The sequence below is a fragment of the Rhizophagus irregularis genome, chromosome 22 (assembly GCF_026210795.1).
Source record: "Rhizophagus irregularis chromosome 22, complete sequence".
Lineage (NCBI taxonomy): Eukaryota > Fungi > Glomeromycota > Glomeromycetes > Glomerales > Glomeraceae > Rhizophagus > Rhizophagus irregularis.
Window position 1 is genome coordinate 2614038 of NC_089450.1, and position 22759 is coordinate 2636796.

Consider the following 22759-nt stretch of genomic DNA (forward strand, 5'->3'; position numbering starts at 1 on the left):
TCGATGACAATTTTCTGTATTATGTGTTTAAAGATAATTTGAATTGAAGAATTTATTAGCGAGAGCGAATTAATTAAGACATAGTACTATAAAGATAAAGGGAATTATTCCCTGTATATTTAGAATAACATTATATACGTAACAATCGTAACGTGTTTTGTAACTTGTCACGTGATATTCTTATTAACGATGCTGTTAAGCTTTTTTTTACTTTATCCATTTACATTGAATTTTGCGTTCTTAAATATTCTTCCATTTAAAGTTTCCTTTAAAACCTTTTAATGTAAGTTGTTTTTTCCTTTAAAATTTTAATTTAAGTTGCTAAAATAAATTTTCATTAATATATTTATTTATATAGACCAGGATTTCTCCCATATCATATATGTCGAAAATGATAATGAAGCAAATGACCCAGTGATACTAACAATGAACCTGAAATGAAAATGTTTTGCAACTCATAGTATTATGATTCAAGAAATTGTCTTGAAAAGGATGCGAATTCATGTGGCAGGTAGAATATGCATATCCCCTCGTATCAAGAAAATTTTTTCTGAAAAAATATATCGGATATATTAATGATTTTTTCAACAACTATTATTACTTGTTACAATAAGGATATATTGTTTATAAATGGGATTATCATAATAAATATTTATCATACTCCATATAACGACCACGAGAAGGACTATTATATGTAGCATGATTTTCATGACTTAAATATAATCTTCAATTCTATTTTTATTAAAAGAGAGCGCAAAACTATCCTCAGTAGTTCCATAATTCTAATCAGATTTCTATTCAATTGGATTATAACCGCCAAGAATTTCGTCATTATCTTTCAATTATTACAGTGTGGGATTGATTATCACAAATTTCATGAAATATATCTCGTGAATGTCCATCACGAGATGCACGAAATAATAATCTGAATTCTAACCTATCGATTCATTTTCAGATTAATTCAACATGTTGATGAATTATAATATTCGAATCAACAGTTCTTGGTTAATCATATGAGGTTTTAATGTCTTTATATAATTCCTTTGGTAAAATTCTTTTTTAAGGTAATACCTTATCAGTAAACTTTTTAGGTGTGAAATCATAAAATCTAATAAATGAAATGCATTGTTGTAAAGTATTTTTAAAAAGTCGTCCTTTGAATAGTTTGTAAGGTCAGAAGGGAGTTCAGAATTTTTAGCAAGTCCCATCTAAGAACTTTTTCCCAAATTTGAATTTCATTCATCGCTTTGAATAATTGAAACCAAAAGTTTTTCTGAAACTGAAGAAAAATTTGAAGACTTGAATATCTTATCTGATTCCTTTGTAACTAAGCCAGTACAATGTTTTTGAGGATGCAAGAACGAATCATTTTCAAACTCGTTTGATGAATAAAATCATAAAATCAAAATTTTGTTCAATCAAATTTGCTTTGTTTTCGATCAAAAAAAATTGTAAATATGTAAATATGTAACTAATTCTTGAAGATTAAGTTCACTGGTAGCAATTAAGATTCAATTATATCCGAAGTATCATAATCTTTTAAAGAAAGCCTTCCATCATGAATATACCTAAAATAAAAAATAAATAAATATTCATAAATTTAATAAATCATATCATCCATTTTATAATTTTTATATCTTAAAAATAATTTGAAAAATTTCAGGTGAAATATTTGATAATTTGATATGCGTCAAAAGTTTCATCATTCTTCTTCGCAAATAAGGAGAACGATAATATAAAATAATTATATGAGCACGAAAGAACTTTACATAAGGAACATTATCAATTTCAATTATAATATCATATTAAATACTCTTCATTATTTAAAATCCAAGTAAATTTTGCGTTAAATTTGGTAAAAACTTATTGCCATCTATTTTTATAATTATAATTTTAAACGTTAACGAAAAAACAATTAATCCAAATTTGTAATACGGACAAACCTTATATGATTAGTTCTATATTCTGTGCAACAATAAATTTCATTCAAGATAATTAAGAACGAACGTTTGCTGTAAATTTAATTTTTAAATATTTTGATGGGTCGAAGAATACTTTTTTTGCTTTGTGCGGTACGGTCAGTAAATTTTAATTATCATGAGAAAAATTATACGTACAAAAATTAGTGTAGGCGTGTATCTGGTTCATTTGAAATGTATTTAATTGATGTCTATCAAATGGAATAAACCGCTAGCATTACCGACTTATTTATTTATTTATTGAATTCAAATTTTAATAAACTATAAACTATTTCATTACTAGGGTTTCATTCTAACAAATATATCTTATTGTACGAAGTCAAATAATATAAAAAATCATTTTTATTATAAGTTTTCTCTGTTTGACAATAATATAGTATTAATTCATAATATTGTTTCTTCACAATATTTTTCTAAATTTATTATTTATCTGAGTTCCATAGAAAATGTGATCGTGTATCTACGAAATGTGCTTTTATCGCTTGCGTTAAAATTTTACCATTGATATTATAATAAATAAAAACAAATATGTTGTTTAAATTAATATTTAATATATAAGAAGTTGCGGAAATTCGCCTTTTGGCATAGTAATCAATGCAACATAAATCCTATACAATTTGAAATACTTCGCATTCTTCCACTGAAAATCTTTCAGTTTTTCTAATCGGGTATTCATAAAAATTTTTTCTGCAAATATTACCATAAGTATAACTCAATATAGCAAGATCAGTTCCACCAAATGATGGACCGACATAAGAACTATTTAAGATAGCATACCTTTCATCCATTACACGACTTAAAGTATAATCTTCAATTTTATTATTATTAAAAGATAATATAAAACTATCTTTAGTAATCCCATATTTACCATCAGATTTCCATTCAATAGGATTATATCCTCCAAGAATTTCATTACTATCTTTCACTTTAATAATTGTTACTGTGCGTGAATGATTATTACAAATTTCATGAAATTTACCTCGTGTAAGTCCATCACGAGATCCACGAAATAATAATTTAAATTCATATAAAGAAGTTAACTTATCTGTAATATCTAACTTATCAATCCACTTTAAGATTAATTCAGCATGTTGATGTGTTATAATTTTTGAATCAACAGTCCTCAATTTAATTTCTTTACTTATACGAGATTTGATTTCTTAATTGGCTTACTATTAGGATCTGAAAGACTTAGGAACGTTGTTAATAAATCTGTAATTAATTCTTCAGGTAGAATTTCTCCATAGGGAAATACTTTATCTAAAAATTCTTTTGAAGTTAAGTTGTAAAATCTTATAAACGGAATACATTGTTGTAAAGTATTCTTCAAAATATTAAAGTCGTCTTTTGAATAATCTTTAATGTCATCAGGGAAACGCTCTTGATTTTGAGCAAGTCCCCATCTAAGAACTTGTTCCCAAATTTGAATTTCGCTTATTTGAAGGTTGTCATTTTGAATAATTGATATCAAAAGTTTTTCTGAAACTGAAGAGAAATTTGGTGATTTAAATATCTTATCTGGCTCTTTTGTAATTAAGTCAGTACAATATTTTTGAAGATCCAAGAATGAATCATTTTTAAAACTTGTTTGATAAACAGAATCAAAATTTTGTTCAATCCAATTTGCTTTGTTTTCGATAAAAAAGAATTGTAAACATGTAACTAATTCTTGAAGATTAAGTTCACTAGCAGCAATTAGAGTTTTAATTACGTCTGAAGTATCATAATCCCTCAAAGAAAGTTTTCCTCCATAAATATACCTAAAATAAATAAATAAAAAAAAAAATAAATATTCGTAAAATTTAATAAAACCATATCAATCATTTTACAATTTTTATACCTTAAAATAATTTGAAAAATTTCAGGTAAAATATTTGGTAATTTGATATGTGATAAAGTTCCATCATTCTTCTTTTTTTGGTTGATAAAATTCTTTGCAAGTAAGGAGAACGATAATGTAAAATAACCATATGAGCACGAAAGACTTTCACGTAAGGGTCATTACCAACTTCAATTGTAACATCATAATATTCTTCATCATTCAAAATTTCAAGTAAATTTTGCGATAACTTTGGTAAAAGCTTGTTGTCATCCATTTTTATAAAATTCCAAACGTTAACGAAAGAGAAAGAAAAATTAATCACAAATTTGAAAATGGTCAAACCCTATATAGTTAATTAGTTGTTGTGCTCTGTGCAACATTAAATTTAGGTTAGAGTCGCAAAATGTGCGCAGCTCATATTTTTCATGTGACAATTTTTGCGTATTCAATATTTTCCTATTATATTTTTCTGCATTATGAACGCACTTGATCAGATTTAACAAAAGTTAGTAAAATTTTAAAATTTATTAAATTTATTAATTCTTAAACGGTTTCACGCTTATCGCATTTAATACTATGCTAAAAGGCGATTTTCTAAGCACAATAAATACATCGATATAATAACTCAACAAATAATATTGTAATATGCTAACGAAAATTGAACTTATTTTATAAATTCATTATTAATTTAAGTTTTAAAGTTAAAATATAAACTATTATGACAAAAAATTCATTCTCCTAAAAGTTCTCTTAATTTAATTTGAGCATAATGATATCCTTGTTCAGCAGATTTTTTGTACCAATTAATTGCTTGATTTATATTATTAATACCATTACTAACTTCGTACATATAAGCAAGATTGTATTGAGCGAAATAATTTCCTAAATTTGCCGACTTATGAAAGGATTCAAATGCTTTTTTCATATCAATATTAATTCCAATTCCATTTTTATAACAAATTCCTAAATTATTTAAACCATAAGAATTTCCTAAATCTGCCGCCTTTTGATAAAATTTAAATGCTTCATGAACATTAACTTTTATTCCAATTCCATTTTCATAACAACAACCCAAATTATATATTCCATATGAATTTCCTAAATCTGCTGCTTTTCGATATAATTCAAACGCCTTTGTTTTATTAATATCAATTCCAGTTCCAACTTCATAACAACGTCCTAAATTATTTATTCCATTTGAATTTCCTAAATTTGCTGCTTTTTGATACAATTCGAATGCCCTTTTCACTCTAATAACGGTTCCAAACCCATTCTCATAACAATATCCTAACCTATTTATAGCATTTGGATTTCCTCCTGCTGCTAATTTTCTAGATAATTTAAAAGCTTTACCATAATTTTTAAAAACATGAATGCACATATTAGCATATTCTAATTGTGCTACGATATTTTCTAATTTTACGGCTTTTTCATATAATTGATATGCATTACTCTTATTAACATTTATTCCAATTCCATGATAATTAAAATATCCAAGTAAATAAATAGAATTTGAATCATTTTGATTATTTAAAATCCAAGTATAGATTTCTTGTAAATTTATCTTGCAATTATTAATATAATTTAAAATACACTTCTTTCTTTCATTTTCTTCTTTTCCTTTATTTAACTCATTAAAATAAATATTAATCAATTCATCAACCATAATACCTAACTCCTCTTCAAATATAACTTCATGAATATTTTGAATTGTAGGTCCTATTTCCTCTTTATTTATTTCAAAATTTTGCATAATTTGATGATATGATTCTTTATATGATGAATTATTAAGATCGATAATTACTTTTAACTTGGCAACTACTTGGTTCACAGTCGGTCTATTATCAGGTTCATTATTCCAACATTCTACATAAATTTAAAATTAACAAAAAATTATTATATTGATAACATTAATACATAGATTAAAATTAAAATTATATTTACCAGTATAAAGAATTGAATAATTAGAAGGAGTATCTGGAATAATTTTTTCTCTATAGCCTTGTATAATTCGCATGATTAGAACAGCATCATATGATTCATCTTTAAACGGTAGTTGACCACTTGATATCTCCCATAAAATTACTCCAATACTGTAAACATCACTCTTTTTATTTAATGAATATGATTGCATTAAATTGATATTACAATTTAACCATTTTGGGTCAATATAAGGAACTATTTCAAATAAATTTGATTTTTCTTGTTCAGATACTTCTTTGATTCTTTTTGATAATCCAAAATCACTTAATTTGATAGTATTTTGGTGAATTAATATATTACCAGAGTGCTATTTTATTAAATATATATATAAGTAAAATCTTTAAATTATTAGAATTACAAATAATTCAATGAATTAAATTATTAATTACCAAATCCTGATGTACAATTTCTTCATCATGTAGATATGATACAGCATCAACTAACTGATATGCTAATTTGTATTTATCTTCCCATGTAAGCTCGTTAAAATTTTCTTTCAAATAGTTTTGGAGAGAACCACTATCAGCATGTTCCATTATTAATAAATATTCCTTCAATTGATGATCGGTTTGATCTTAGAAAATTTAATTTTATTAATAAAGTAAATATTATAAATATCATTTTTTATAATAATAATTTTCATACCTTTATCAGTAATACCGAAAAATTGAATAATATTTTTATTAAAATCAAATTTATGATGAAGTTCAAACTAGATTTTTTTTTTTTAATTATAAAAATAATAATATATTTTTTAATATTTAAAAATATTTTATTAAATCAATATGATATATATTCATTATTATATATATATATATATATATATGTTTTTTATAATTACCTCATGAATTATTTCTTTAATAATTGCAATATTAAGATTAAATGATTTTAATATAAGATTTTGTCCCGAATTTTTCCATTTTGCACGATAAACTATTCCAAAATCAATTTTGTTTATTTTTTCAATATCTTGAAAATTTTCATATTCATAATATTTTATATACTTCTTAGAAATGACTTCTTCAATCAAATCTTTTGAATTATTAACATCAATGTTTTTTGTCATTGCGCGAATTATTGATTTTAATTGTAACTAGGTAAGAAAAAATAAAAAATTTAACGCCCAACAATATTTATTTAATTTATGGTAGTACATTAATAGAACTCGCAGAAAATAACTAACTAATTACAGTTTAGACTATTGCGGATCATTCTATTGCAGATCATTTCTGCACTCCGCAGTTTTCATCGATTAAAAATAATGATGCCAACCAAATGTAGCTAGTTGTTACAATTGTTAAAAGCTATAATAAAGTATAATCCCAGTAATTGATTTTGATTTTGATTTTTTTTCGTGTGAATAGTAATCTGCACCTGGTCACACCTTTTTGAAAATTTTTTAGGGCGGACTGTAACGCCTTCATTACAAAATTAAGTATAATCTTCATTGTCATCTTATAGTTTTTCTTTTGTTAAAATTCTAGTAAAAATAGGTATTAGTTCAATTTCAATTAAGTTGCTCCTAATAATTGAGATATGGAGATATGGACATTGATATTTGCAATAGCTAAAGGACTGACGTATACGTACAGTGCGTGTTGGATAAATATTAACACTTAATATTTATCCCTGTTCCTTTTTTTATAAGTGTCGACAGAAATTTTATTCCTGAATTTTATAAGTATTTGCGAACTGACAATCACAAAGTTCAAGTCGATCCCAAAATAAAGCTGTCTTGTGTGCGACCATACAATTTGCTCATCTCAAATCTTCGTTATACCACATATTCGGTAAAACCAATGTTCTAATTATATCGAACTTATTAATACAATTTTTATCAAAAATCAAAAAAATTATATTTGTGCTAAGATTATTATATTTATTTTATTTTATTTCAAGAAGAGTAGTAATTGATTTCTATTACATTAACAGCATATGTTCATGAAAGTAAATATAGAGACTATTCAGGTAATTGGAATGTCAAATTTCATTCCATCAAGTAGGACCCACTCTTCGAGCCAAACTGCTATATCACCAGGAGAACTACACTACCGGTAAAATTTAACAAACTAAAAAAAAAACTTAAAATAATCTACAAAAAAAGAAAAGGACAAACTAATTAAGAGAATATCTATTAAAAGTTCAATGGGTCTATATTAGTAATAAAATAAATCTAAATTATATGAATTGCGAGATCAAGCAAAAGAAGTAGAGGACAAGTCTAAGTCCAATAATGATAGCCAATGTAAGTTATGGTGAAAATTTGATAAATCCAAAGGAAAGAATTGTCAGTAGCACGTCATGAGTCTTTAAACGGGTTGATGTATCCATGAGTAAATATTTCCATTTGAAGATGAGTCATTGGCAGAATTATTTCTATTCTTTGCTTACTGGTATTTCGTAAATGAGATTTTTGTCAGATTCAAAGCTTTTTTTATATTTTTCCATTAGATCGAGCGTACAGACTTGTCAAATATAATCCAACTATTATTATATGGTCGTTGGTAACATACAAAATGGGAATTTTTTTGGTATAATATTTGATACCATTTATGTAAAGGCACATCTAAATATTGTAAATAACAATAAGTATAAATTTTAATGAAGTATAAAATAATAAAAAAGCATTTTATCATTTTTAATTATAGCTAAAAATTTTCTGGCAACATGATTCTAACTATTTACTAAACTTTTTTTGGACTTCTTTTGATATTTTCTCCTAAAGTATACTATATAAGTCTAAATAAAAACTATACAGTCAACTCCCTCTATAGTCACTTCCGTTATAGTCACATTCTACTATATAGTCACACCAGTTGAATGTTCAAAACACTTTATTATTAAAATCTATCCTATATAGTCACAATCTATCTATAGTCACTATCACACCTATCCTCAAAAATCTTATATTAAAAAGAACCGTTTATAATCACAGTTATATAAAGAATATATTAAATAACTTGGCATCTAATAATCATACAAAGATGTATCATAGCTTGTTAGAATCGTCTCACTGAGACGAATCGAATGGTGGTAGTTTTATCCTTTTCCTTTGCAAGTGTTTACGGCCAGACCACCCATTGCCTCTTATGAGACTAATCTCGGGTCTGTGTCCTATCATCTTCAATGGGCAACCATTATACCGAGTACTTAATTCCTCAGGTAACAGCACCACTATAGAAGACATCCCCCATCGGGCCATTTTAGGCTGATCTGAAGCTAGGTACACGCCGCCTACTCATCCTATACCCATTGCATGATACTGATACTCAATTTATTTAACGACCTTTAGAGAGCATCTACTTTCATGGAGGACTTTCGACAGGTAACATCAACCATCTAGTACCCTTCCATACTACCATTTTAGGTACTAAGTCTCACTCAAAGGCCACTACAGCCCGCGATTACCTAGCACCGATAGTACAGTTGTTTACTCCAAGTGGTATACTTTGTAGTGACCACTCAGACAGGAAGTAGCAGGCATCTGTCCAGGATCACCCCTTATGGTGGGTATCAACCACCAGGGATCACCAACCAGGACCCAAGGAGTAGGGAATCGAACCCCATAGCCATGCTACCTGTTCTGTGCACGAACACCTTGGTTGGTCTAAGACCTAACAGAAGGTCTAACTACCACTAAGACATTGCACCCTCAGCTTTACCATCTAGGACGACCATCTAGCCATTACTGACCCCAAGCGGTATCGTAGAGTGACCACCCGGACAGGAAGTCCCCCCCAAGGTATAGTAGTGACCTCAAGGACAGGACTGCGCACATGCCAATGGCCTCATAGGGAACGTTAGAAGGACACCATGACCCTTAGTTGAAATGTGCGGCCTAACCGTACACACTAATTCACCATGATGCAGTCCAACTACACTAATCCCTGTACCTTCACGCTATTGGTTGTAGCGTCTGCAGTAAAATTCTTTTTATTTCCGTGGTCATGGGAATCGAACCTGCGACCTCACCATACTCAGGTTTAATGAGGGTCTCAGTGACTAACCACCAAGATAGGGTGACCAACCCTAGTTTTATCCTTTTCCGATCACTGGCTGACGAGTTATTCAACAAAATGTTAAACATCGGCATCATAATATTTCTTGATTTACGTTTACTGCGCCATTTAACATTTTGCTAGATTTCTCGGTACCTAGTGATTGTAAAAAGACGATTTATAGCTCGTTGGAATCGCCTCATCGAGACAAATCGAATGGTGGTAAGCTCATCTCTTTGTGATCAATATTGACGGAGTTATTACTTAAAAACCATTTAATATTTTTTAATTTCGGAAATTGATCTAGTGATTGGATTTCGATGTATCTTATACCATTAGATTCGTCTCATCAAGACGAATCAAATGGCGGTAAGATCGTCTTTCTAGGATCAATATTGGCAGAGTTATTACACAAAAACCATTAATATTTTTTTAATTTCGGAAATTAATCTAGTGATTGGATTTCGACGTATTTTATACCATTAGAACCGTCTCATCAAGACGAATCAAATGGCGGTAAGATCGTCTTTCTAGGATCAATATTGGCAGAGTTATTACACAAAAACCATTAATATTTTTTTAATTTCGGAAATTAATCTAGTGATTGGATTTCGACGTATTTTATACCATTAGAACCGTCTCATCAAGACGAATCGAATGGCGGTAAGATCATCTCTCTACGATTAATATTGGCGAAGTTACGTTACAATAAAGTTTTAAGTATAATTCTGGCTAAAATTATGTTAATTTTTGGCCGGAATTATGATATACAAATATAAGAAATTTTTTATATAGTCACATCTCTTTATAATCACCAAATATGGACTGTCCCAAATGTGTGACTATAAAGAGAGTTGACTGTACCTGACAAATCTTTAGCGTTAGGTTTCAAAAAATGAGAAAAGTTAGTTTTTTTAATATTTATTTAACTTGACTGTCACATTAATATTGACGTGAAAAATCTGATAATACAGAAAATTTATTATTGTTGATCAAATCTCATATGTGACTTTAACATGATAGATATCTTTAATAAATCAAAAAACATTAATCTAAGTTTAGTAGTTAGGCCACGCAAACTAATATTTTACCCGGCCGGGTCACTTTTTCAAAATTTGACCAAAAAATTTTTATATGTAAAATTTTTTTTTCACGTGATTTCAAGTGATTTTATTGGTTAAATTTTATAGTACTTTAAAATCTGCTTCCCAGAAATTAGATGACTAACATGAAAATGATATATCGTTAGAAAAATCCTTCATTTTTGTCTCTTTTTCAACTGGTAACCCTTCCCAATCTTTTAAAGTTACAGAGTTGTAACTTATTCGTACATGTATGATAGGCATTTTTAGTAACAAAATAAACTAGTAAGTTACATGGCTTATAATAAAAATTTTTTATTAATAAAAAATAAAACTCGGGTCCCCAGGTCAATTTTAAATTTTAATGTTACATGAACCGAAAATATTAGTTTGCGTGGCCTTAGAAATAAATTTTCTTTCAAATGTAATAAAAAAAGGATGTGTAATAAATGTAAATGTCTTACTTTTTCAAATATATATATACACTACCTAGACAAAAGTAGCGGACACCAAATCTTGTTTAATTTCTCAAAAACGTACATAATAACCCAGCTTGAAATTTTTGCACGTGATTGTTTATACCTTGCACATGCTATGACATAAATATTATTTCATATATAAATAAATTTAAAACGTGATCACAAAAACAAGTTTTAAACCAGTTTTTACTATGTATGATTTAACTGAATCTGAACGCAATCAAATTATTGGTTTTTTTAAAGTGGCGCTACAAAATTATATATTGCAAAAAAACTCAAATTATCTAGAACTTCAGTCATTTGAACTATTCAAGCCTATTGTGATGGAAAAAGTCTCAAAACACAGCCACGAAGTGGCTGTCCAAAACTTTTAAATATTGAACACAAAAAAACACTAAAGAAAATTGTTAAAAAAAATAATCGTCAATCAGCTGAGCAAATTAAAAATAAATTTCAAGAGAAAACTAATATGGAAGTCTCTACCAAGACTATCAGAAGAAGCTTACATGAACTTAAATTTTTTTCTCGTATTCCAGCATCTAAACCACTTCTTAATGATCAACAAAGAGAAAATCATTTAAAATGGTGTGTTGAAAAAAAGATTGGTCTTTTGCAAAGTGGAAATCAGTTATATGGAGTGATGAAAGCTGGTTTACTATATTTAAGAATGATAGTTCCAGGTCGTATTTGGAGAATACCTGGAACAAGATTCAATATTGAAAACATAGTTCCTTCAATTAAACATGGTGGTAGAGGAATAATGGTGTGGGGCTGTTTTTCAGGAAAGGGATTAGGACCACTAGCAAAAGTTGATAGGAAAATGAATTATCGGAACTATATCCAAATATTTGAATCACATTTGATACCAATAATTAATAATGGTTTTCATAGGTGGATTATTTATTTCAAGATGACAATGCGCCTGTTCATACTGCTAAAAATGTTAAAGAATGGATGAAAACAAAACAAATCAAAATTCTGGAAAATTGGCCAAGTCAATCACCTGACTTGAACCCATTAAACACCTATGATAAGAACTAGAAAGGCGTATCAGAAGACGACCCAAACTTGCAAAAAATGTGAAGGAATTGGAGGATGCTTTAAATGAAGAATGGAATAAAATTCCTAATGATTTTTCAATAAATTTAATTAAAAGTATGCCTCGCAGAATTAAAGCATGTATTGCAAATAATGGCTGGCCAACTAAATATTAGTTTTATATATGGTTTAGCTAATAAACTTTAAAATTTTAACCCCAGTTATTATGTATATTTTTGAGAAATTAATAAATATTTGGTGTCTGCTACTTTTGTCTAGGTAGTGTATCTTTACATCATCTTAATGTGCAGTAACTGCATAGACTAGATTGTATCCAAATAATTACTAAAAATTTACTATTCTGGCACAATTTAATACATTTCAGAAAAGTGTTCAATATCTTATTTTCTAAATTTGGATTTAACCTCTTGATGACTCTGCAAAAAACCTCGTAGGAGTTAAAATCTTGTGAACAAATACTAGATGTGTTTGGATTACCCTTCTTGTATTCTATTGGTACTTCTTCCTCCTTATTTAACTCACAACTTTTCTTTTTCACTGTTTGTCGATCTATTAATCTCCTTTTGGCTTATCATGTCACTAGTCGAAAAAGAACAATTTGACCTAAATTTGACCAGGTCGAATATAGGTTGAATGATGATCTAATCTGTGTCAAATTGAGGTTGAATTTTTGGGCGCATTTAGGGTGCCAATCGTCTCAAATTCGGACAAATTATTCAACCATTATTCAGGCTTAAATTGACCAATATTCGACATTAAAACTTTAAGCCGAATTATGGTCTAATAACAACCCATTTATTTATGAATTTATTTTGATTTTTTTTATCAAATTTATTAAATAAATGTATTTATTAATGCTTAAATACTTTATAATTATATTATTATTATTGCATCTATCTAATTTACAAAAAATATTGCTAATTCAAATACAATTCCACAATTACATGATTCATGTATTTGTATATATGAATCTTACCCGAACTTATAAAAAAAAGAGAAAAATGGTTAGTAATCGTTCATAATATTAAAAAAAAATAAGAAAAAAACCAAGATTTGTGTCGTCGAGCTGGATGTGTAGTCACTACGTTCCTCCACCTTGGCCTCATGGCCTCGCAGTACCTATTTGCCCCCTACGGGGGCAGGTTTACCTGCCACAGTACCATAGTCTGCCACGGTATTTTTCCACTTTTTTTTATCTATATTTTTTCTTATATATAACTTACTATGGCAACTATGGCAACTATGGCAGATTACTAAAAAATGGGATAAAAACACGAATAAAGCTAAAATCAGACAGAATCTCCTGCTATAGTACCTGCCACAGTACGAAAAACCTTATGATAATACTATGGCAGCCTTAGTCAGCCCTCAGATCCCAAAACCTGATTCATGCTATGATACACTCATCTAGACCTCCCAAATATGACCACTCTATGTTCCAAACTATGGCAGCTGAACTATGGCAGTATGTCCTGAACTATGGCAGCCGAACTATGACCACTGAACTATGCCCACTGAACTATGCCACCGAACTATAACTACTGAACTATAACCACCGAACTATGACCACCGAACTATGACCACCGAACTATGGCCACTTTAGAGCTCTAAACGGGTCAGGTCAACCCGAATGACCCGATGGGTTGACCTGAAAAATTCGGGTCAGGTAGCAAATTTAATGACCCGACCTCAGGTCGGGTTAGTCACAAGTTGGGTACCTGATCCAACCCGTTGACCCGATATATTTTGGGTCAATAAAAAATGTTTCAGCGTTTTTTATATATAAAAATGCCAACCCATTTTTTTGACCTGAATCTGATATTTGTTCATAAAAATAATAATAATAAACGTCTTTTTTTAATGAAAAAATGCTGAACCTGACGTTATTTCATTAAATAAATCAAAAAAAACGTTTTTTTAATGAAAAAACGCTGAAACTGACGTTATTTCATTAAATGAATGAAAAAAAAATGTTTTTTAATGAAAAAATGCTGAACCCAACGTTATTTCATTAAATAAATCAAAAAAAAATGTTTTTTCAATGAAAAATACTGAATCCGATGTTATTTCATTAAATGAACAAAAAAACATTTTTTTAATAAAAAAACGCCGAACTTGACGTTATTTTATTAAATGAATAAAAAAAACATTTTTTTAATGAAAAAACGTATAACCCGACATTATTTCATTAAATAAATCAAAAAAAATGTTTTTTTAATGAAAAAAAGCTGACCCGACATTTTTCATTAAATGAATCAAAAAAACATTTTTTTTTTTAAACATCAACGGGTCGGATCAGGTACCTGATCTGACTTGATATAAAAAATGTTTTGGCATAATCTAATATGTAAAAAAATGCTGAAACGTTCTTTTCCACAAAATAATTGTAAAAAAAAAACGTTTAGAGTTTTTTCTTATAATTTAATATATAAAAAACGCCAAAACGTTTTTTTTTGTTCCAAAATATCGGGTCAACAGGTTGGGTCAGGTACCCAAACTGACCCGTGATATTCAGGTCAGGTCATCAAATTCGTGACTCCCTCTCGGATTGGGTTAAGTCAATTACCTGTTCCTACCCGATCCGTTCGAAACTCTAGGCCACTTGCCCGTCAGAAAAAATAAGTAATTGAACAATGGGTATACCATAAGTAATATATAAGGATAACTAACACGAAACATGCATATGATCAACTTGCACACCGCTACTTATCTTGCCGAAGATCTCAGACTTGATCTTGTAGACATCTATGGAATCCGTAAAGGGGCCCAAATGCAGGCTTCACCCTCAACGATTTCAATATAGTAGCGGAGATGATCAGAAACCTTCTGATCAAAGAATTCAGAAAGCACCTCAAAATAAACAGACTCTGGTACAACTGTTGTAAAGCCAAGTTGTAGAAGCGGCATGAGAAAGTCAAGAAGGCATACGACAGGGCAGTAGAAAAGAAGGAAAAAGCAGAGGATGCTCTTGGTCGATCATATGAGGGAAAGGGTATTGGAAATCGTGAACTTCATGAGCTTAAATGGAAGAAATATCATAAGGCTTGTAAAGAGATATAGGAAGCTAGAAAAGAGCAAATTATGGTAAAATACACTCTTGAGCGGTTTGGATTTCACTAGATATATGTAGATTGAAAAAGAGGAAGGGAAGATTTAGAGCAGTTGTAAAGGTTTGTAGTTTATAGTTTTTTTTTACCCCCTAGAAGATAACCAGGTATAACTGGAGAACCGCAGAACCGCAGAACCACAGGACTACAGGAGAGTAACCAGGTAGAATTGTAGATCTTTGGAAAAAATATTTGGCAATTGAAGATTAGATAACTATAAATTAGAACTCGATTCAATTAAGGTTGCTTGCCGAAACCTAGGGGTTTAGGCAAGATGGCGTTTCGCCGAAAAGCGAAATTCTGCCGAAACTATATTAAAGTTATATTAAAAAACTGGCGAAACTCTGGAGAAAGGCGAAACTGCTGAAACTTATTATAAATGCCGAAACTGCCGAAACTCTGCCGAAACTATAATAAATCTATAGTAAAATTTTGACGAAACTAATCGTAGGATTTTGAAGAGGTTTAGACAAGCAACCTTAGATTCAATAAAACAAAAATCGCCGCTCAAGTTCCAGCAATCTTTAACCCTAACAACCGTTTCTTCTATGATAACCTTCTTAAAAAGTGTGTAGGTACACACACGAAAGAAAGCATCAATTCAGCAATCTTGGCTTCTGTGGCTTTCATCATCACAAAACACTAGTCAAAATAAGAAATTTCGGACATGTGACTTTCGGCTAAGTTTCAGAATAAATTTCAGCCAAAATTCGTCTGAATTTAATTTCGGCTTAATTTTGACTCACATGATTTTTGAAGTTCTTTTCCAAAGTTCTTCCGAAGTTCTTCCGATGTTCTGATTTTCTGAAGTTCCGATCATTATATAAAACTCGGTTTCCGAAATTTATTATAAACAAGTGACATTTATGTAAAACTCAAAAAAAAGAATTTATATAAATTCCAATAAAAAGCAACAACTTCCGTCAAATTTCGACTAACAAAAATGAAGATTTATTATTATTATTTTTAACGAATGTTAAATTTTCTATTAACAGGATTTACGGCCAAATATTCTTTCGCATTTTTCCTATCCGAAATTTTATATTTTATTGGCACAAATCTACTGAGAATATTATGCACTGGAATTATGCAATCTCGACCTTCAGGGTAAAATTCAGTACCCCAAAGTTCGACATTGCAAATTTCATCATCTTTAATACTGAAATAATAACGAGAATTCACTGGTTGATACCATTGAATGAATGCCAAATTATGTTCCAATTCTCCATCCGGTAAGTCAACCTTGTGGGAAAAAAAGAATTGAACTTGTCCAGGATAACAATCGACGCTACCGTCACAGGTCGAAAAGTAAAAAATCAGGCATCAATCAGTCACCAATCGGTCACTAATCAGGTACCTGATTGGTGACCGATTGGTGACTGATTGGCATTTTCGCCAAATACCGTCACCAATCAGGCAGTTTGCTAACTTTTGATCCAGTGATCAGAAAAGAATGAAATATAGCTCATTGGAATCGTCTCAACAAGACGAATCTAATGGTAGTAAAATCGCATCTCTAGAATTAATAGTTAATAAAATATTAAATAAAATATAAATGATACATTTTATTTTTATATTTTACTTAATTTCTCATCAAGTATTAATCCTAGAAATGCGATTTTACTACCATTAGATTCGTCTTGTTGAGACGATTCCAATGAGCTATATTTCATCCTTTTCTGATCACTGGATCAAAAGTTAGCAAACTGCCTGATTGGTGACGGTATTTAGCGAAAATGCCAATCAGACACCAATCAGTCACCAATCAGTCACCAATCAGCTACTGATTGGTGACTGATTGGTGCCTGATTTTTCACTTTTCAACCTGTGCGTCTTGTGTTATAAATTTGGCAAAACATACGAGTTCTTTACATGTCGAGCTGACATATTTGACCCAAATGTCTCTGAACCGATTCTACATCTACCGAACTATTTCATTTTGACGGAAATGATCCTTGAATTCTCGTGACCTTCTCCGAATAGCTTTTGAAACTCAAGTGTTTCATAAGTCACCAAATAGTATTTGACCAGTAAATCAAGTATTGAATTTGACATCACTACATTTTCAGAGGCGGGACCCAACATTTCACCTGGAAACGACTCGCTTCCAGTGACTATTGATTGTTGAATATTCTGCGAATTCAACCAAAATCATTCCATTTCATTGGCTGAAAATTCGTCAGCCTCTGCCAAAGATCCAACAAAAGCTCGGTTATTGAGAAGTTCTAGTCCCTTTACATTTTCTCCAGAATTTATAATACTATCAATATGGATATCAGCCATCATTCGTCACATAATTTCTGGTTTTATTTTCCTATGACTGTTCGGTAAGACACCTAAAATTTAAAATTATGATTATGCATAAATTAAGAATAAGAATATTAAACCTAAATAAATAGTTATAGTTTACCTAATACACCTAAAGATGGTCATCGGTCCTACAGGTCCTACTCAGTCCTGAACCGGTCGGTCCCAGGACTTGTAGGACCAGACCGCGGTCTTTCATTTTTTCTTAGTACAGTAGGACCGGTCCTGAGACTGACCTGGTCTTTGTATCGGTCTTTATATAAAAGTTATTACATGCATATTGAAACTTCTAGAAAAGACTGTCTCCCTGTCTCCAAGGAAAAAAAGAAAATTAACGTTAATAAAGTATAGTAAATCCGTCTTTATACATGTTGTTTGCTTATAATATACGTCTGGAATGGTTCCTATAAATTTATATAATTAGTGTTCATTTATAAAGGAAGACTGTTCCAGTAAAGTAATAAAAGAAAAAAGAAAAATGACTGATCGGTCTTAAAAAAACTGCAGTCCTTAAAAAGACCATCGGTCTTATTGTATGTGTTACAGGACCGAAAGACCGCGGTCCTACATCAAGATGGACCAGTCCGTCTTTTTAAGGTGTAGAACTGCGAGACTGTGATCTTTTAGGACTGATGACCATCTTTAAATACACCATTCATGCGTTCGAAGGAGAAACACCAGAATGCGTATAAAGGTCCAAAATCATACGTACATTCACTCAAATGAAGTGAAAGATAAAGATTAGGAGTAATTTTATCTCGTCCATAATGTTCCTCAATCAACTTCACAATTTCAATCAATCTCTCATGCGATTCTCTCACAGCATCAAGTTCTAAAATTCGACTTACGAAAGCTATACAAACTCTTACAAAATGATGGAGAATTTTCCGATCATGTACTGTACCAAAAGATGACTCTATAGTGATACCGTAGCGTAAATTGTGAAAAAGATTTGCCATTGATCTGCTGTAAAATTTGAAAATCCTTCTCTGCAATGGATTTTCCCAGGGATTTGTCCCAAATCGGATGGAATCTGAAACTCATCCATTTTTTTTTGAATTTTTATAAACGATTGTTAGTTCAAAATTCCTTCATCAACCCAAATTCTTTTCACTATCCATCTCGCGATGCCTAGAAATAAGCAGTACATTGGATCGACAACAATGAACCTTATAGGGTCGAAGTATGACAACCGCAATAATTCTGACCATCTAACTCCAGTATCTTTCGTAAAACATTTTCGTGAAGCATTAGAGCTACAACGTCACCATTTCATGTGCATTTTCATGAAACTCGGCCAAATCTCGAGTAATAAACCATTCATCTATATTGTCCATCCCGGCAAAATTATTTTGTCGATTCTCATAATTTGCTCATTTTTTGCACTAGTGATACGATGCAAATGCTGAAATATGCCCGCATATCTTCCTTGCCACAGGAACATCACACGAAACTAGTACTAAAGCTGTACGAATATTTTTTCCATTTTGGCACTCAAATGTTCGATTTAGAGTTATTCCACTCCATAGTAATTCTAAATCATTGACAATTGATGCTAAATAGTGATTGATTTGGTGTAGGCTCACTTCGTTAGGACCTGGTAATATTCTGAGAATTAATAAATTTTCTCTTTTAAATCGAATATCCTAAGGCAAGTTGCAAATGGTAACATATATCACACCGGTACTGTGAATTGTCCTTCATAAGGTTGAAACCAATCCGCATTCAGCATTAAACCGAGGTGTGAATCTGCAACTTCAGGCTGGAAAAAATTAGGCGAATCATGATAAGAAGTATCCTTAAATGTTTTCCACACTTGACTATCGTAAATGTTGGTCAATATATTTTCAGAATGTGATCGATCAGACCAATGTCTGAGTGACCTTTCAAATCCTGATCGAAGATATAGGGTTGCTAATTGTTGACGAATTGTAGAAAATGGATAAATCATCTCAATTCGATTTGACACTTTATTTAATAATCTTATTTAATGAAATAAAGGAGTTTGGCACTTCTGGCATCTCAATGAATTTGGAAATTCGATATGTTGACATTTCATAATGGCAAGAATTTCATTTTGACGAAACTCCTCTACTTCTTGTTTGTTGTATAATTTGTGACACTTCGTACATGCCGCAAAGCAATGAAATTGATCTTCTATGTTGAGAATATTTCTCACTTTATATAAAGTGATGGGAAAATTTTCAAATGCGGTATTGCCAATTTCATCCAAAAACAGTTTTATGAACTTTATTAGTGATTCAGTTGCTATTTCTGGAATGTTAAATCTTATTCAAAATTTCATAATCCATATTAAAATCCATAAAAACTTACTATCATCGCTAATTGGAGTTGGAGTGACATCTGGGTCTTGATATAATTCAAAAGAAGGGCATGAATAATCTTCAAAAGTTTCAGAATTGTTATTTTCTGATTAGTCATCTCCATTTGATTCATTATCTCCATTTGATTCATTATCTTCATTAGTGTCTTCGCTTTGATCTTTGGCCGTACTTTCTCTCAGTGATAAATCTTGTTTAATGTTACCGATGTTACCAATGGAAACTCTAGTCGAAATGTACCTTAATCTACGTCTTCGAGGCAATCGGTCAACTCTTTGCTCATTAAAATAGTCAATTGAGATGATTCATCATTAATATTTTCAGTATTTTCCAAAACTTCAGATGGTTCGATATCCCGAATTTCAGTATTTTCCAAACTTGCGATAGTTCATTATCCCGAATTTCAGTATTTTTGATAATTACTTCTGAAACATCTGACGAAAGTTGGCTTGATAATTCATGTCGATTCTTTGTGCGAGAAGCAACTAACATTCCTTCGCAATTGCTACAGAAACAGGGTACTTTACGAATCCTTGGCTGAACAATTAATCGAGTAGTAACTTGAGGTGATCTGGTAGTAATAGGATTTTCATCAAATACACTAGATATCATTCTTTTTCGTCCCATTTTGTCAAAAATTTCAGATAATTTTGATAATTATGGAATTGTATCAAAATTTGTTTCGATTCAATAATTATCATATAATTGTTGCTAGTGAAGTTTCGACTAACAAATTTTCAACTTGAGCGATCAACTTAAAAGTGATTTATTGAATTCTCATCAAACTTTACGAATTTTCCATCAACTTTAAGTGATGTATTGAATTCTCATCAAACTTTACGAATTTTCCATCAACTTTAAGTGATGTATTGAATTCTCATCAAATTTAAGTGATTTGGCGAATTTCACATCAACTAAAATTGATTTATCGAATTTCCATCAACTTAATGTAAAGTAACTTATCGAATTATTAAGTCGTAATCCACGAATAATCGGTATCAGATCATATGAGTTGTGTATAGTAAATTTGGGGATAAGATACATTATAACCTGTTGTAATAAATTTAAATCTCTTGTTGACAACCTTTAAAAACTGTCATAATGGCTCAAACTTTACGCATTACTTTAATAAAACCAGGAACTATAGTTCCTGAACTTCACTATGGACCTTATTATTTTTATTGGTGGATAATTTCAAATGAAAATGAAACTTTATTTCCGATTAGGCTGGGACAACAGACTAAAGTTTGTCTTAATGAAGTAGATTTCATTTTAACTATACAAACTGGTTCTGGTAATAACAAATTAATGCCAATGTATTGTTGTCAAAGTGGTTTACATGTTGTTACAGAGCTAAGTTCTACAAAGGCTATTTCTACAGCTTATAAAAACCGTTTCAATACTTCAACACACTATTCAGGGTATCAAGCAATGGGTTGGAATGACAAAAATATCCTTAAAACTTTAAAACAAGATATTTAACATATTCCCGTTACTGTTAATGTAGAAAATTGTATAATTTTTATTTATGGTATAGGGACTTCTTCACGCGAAAAATGGCATTATGCAGGTTCAGGTTTTCAATCATATCTTCTTCATATGTATGAAAGAAAGCAGTCAATTTTTGTATCACGGATTGAGGAAAAAAAATGCATTGTTAAAATTTACCGAGAATCTGCTTTAATAAAACAATTTAAAGGCGCAACGCCAGATGAAGTGTGGGAAAAAACAGGACAACTGAAAAAATTTACCGGCACACAACTTTATGGTCTTGATAATCCAATTACAAAAAATCTAATTCAGCAGCATCGAACTCAATGCACTCTTAATGACTGGAATGATGAATATATTTTAGAAAGGTTATTTGATTATCATGTAAAAAGAAGAACTCTGGCAAATGCTAATTGGAAATATTTTTTTACAAGTTGGATTAAAACTGAAAATCCAATAATTGAATTAGAACCTACTTTGCATGCTATATATCCAAAAGGATATGAATTTAGTGAACGTGAATTAAGTGCGTGGCAAACTATGCTAAAAGCAGTTGGTGCAATAAATATAACTCCTTGGTTATCTGAAGAATCAAAGGTCGGTAAATTTGTGATATTTTTATTGTTATTTTTTTTATCTTCAAACACTAAAATAAATATTTTTTTATTAGCGTCAATTATGGACAAAATTACCAAATAAAGAAGCAGATAAGGTAGCATTTGCTACTTTATATAAAAGTGGTTTTCTTACTAGTATTCCAAAGTAGAGCTCCGAACAGGTCAGCCAAATTCAGGTAACCTGACCTGACCTGACCTGAAATTCAGGTCAGGTATGAGATTTTTAAAAAAAATTCAGGTCAGGTATGAAGATTGACCTGACCTGATTGACCTGTTGACCTGAAACTATTAATTCTACTATATAATAAAAGTGAGTTGCAGTATTGCGATTCACTTTTTTATATAGATTCTATATAAAAAAAGTGAGTTGCGGTATTGCGATTCACTTTTTTATATTGATTTTATATAATAAAAGTGAGTTGCGATATTGCGATTCACTTTTTATATTAATTCCATATAAAAAAAGTGAATCGCAATATCGCAACTCACTTTT

The 22759-nt window shown here is 30.4% G+C and overlaps 4 protein-coding genes across 4 annotated transcripts; 1 reads left to right on the plus strand and 3 right to left on the minus strand.

The window, feature by feature from the left end:
• Positions 1-2587: 2587 nt before the first annotated feature.
• Positions 2588-4017, minus strand: OCT59_014766 (uncharacterized protein; the record flags this gene model as incomplete). The annotated part of the gene is made up of 5 exons (XM_066150223.1): positions 2588-2666; positions 2757-3033; positions 3153-3739; positions 3820-3911; positions 3985-4017. 5 exons carry the CDS (start codon positions 4015-4017, stop codon positions 2588-2590), a joined length of 1068 nt encoding a protein of 355 aa, XP_066002410.1.
• A 514-nt stretch (positions 4018-4531) lies between these two features.
• Positions 4532-6850, minus strand: OCT59_014767 (uncharacterized protein; the record flags this gene model as incomplete). The annotated part of the gene is made up of 5 exons (XM_025331265.2): positions 4532-5667; positions 5746-6091; positions 6174-6358; positions 6430-6496; positions 6626-6850. The coding sequence occupies 5 exons, from the start codon at positions 6848-6850 to the stop codon at positions 4532-4534; spliced, it is 1959 nt and encodes a 652-aa protein (XP_025189986.1).
• Positions 6851-20399: 13549 nt separating this feature from the next.
• On the minus strand, positions 20400-20785 carry OCT59_014768 (uncharacterized protein; the record flags this gene model as incomplete). Its single annotated transcript, XM_066150224.1, has 2 exons — positions 20400-20535; positions 20649-20785. 2 exons carry the CDS (start codon positions 20783-20785, stop codon positions 20400-20402), a joined length of 273 nt encoding a protein of 90 aa, XP_066002411.1.
• Positions 20786-21259: 474 nt separating this feature from the next.
• OCT59_014769 (uncharacterized protein) lies at positions 21260-22415 on the plus strand (the record flags this gene model as incomplete). Its single annotated transcript, XM_066150225.1, has 3 exons — positions 21260-21593; positions 21696-22246; positions 22320-22415. 3 exons carry the CDS (start codon positions 21260-21262, stop codon positions 22413-22415), a joined length of 981 nt encoding a protein of 326 aa, XP_066002412.1.
• Between the last annotated feature and the right edge of the window lie 344 nt (positions 22416-22759).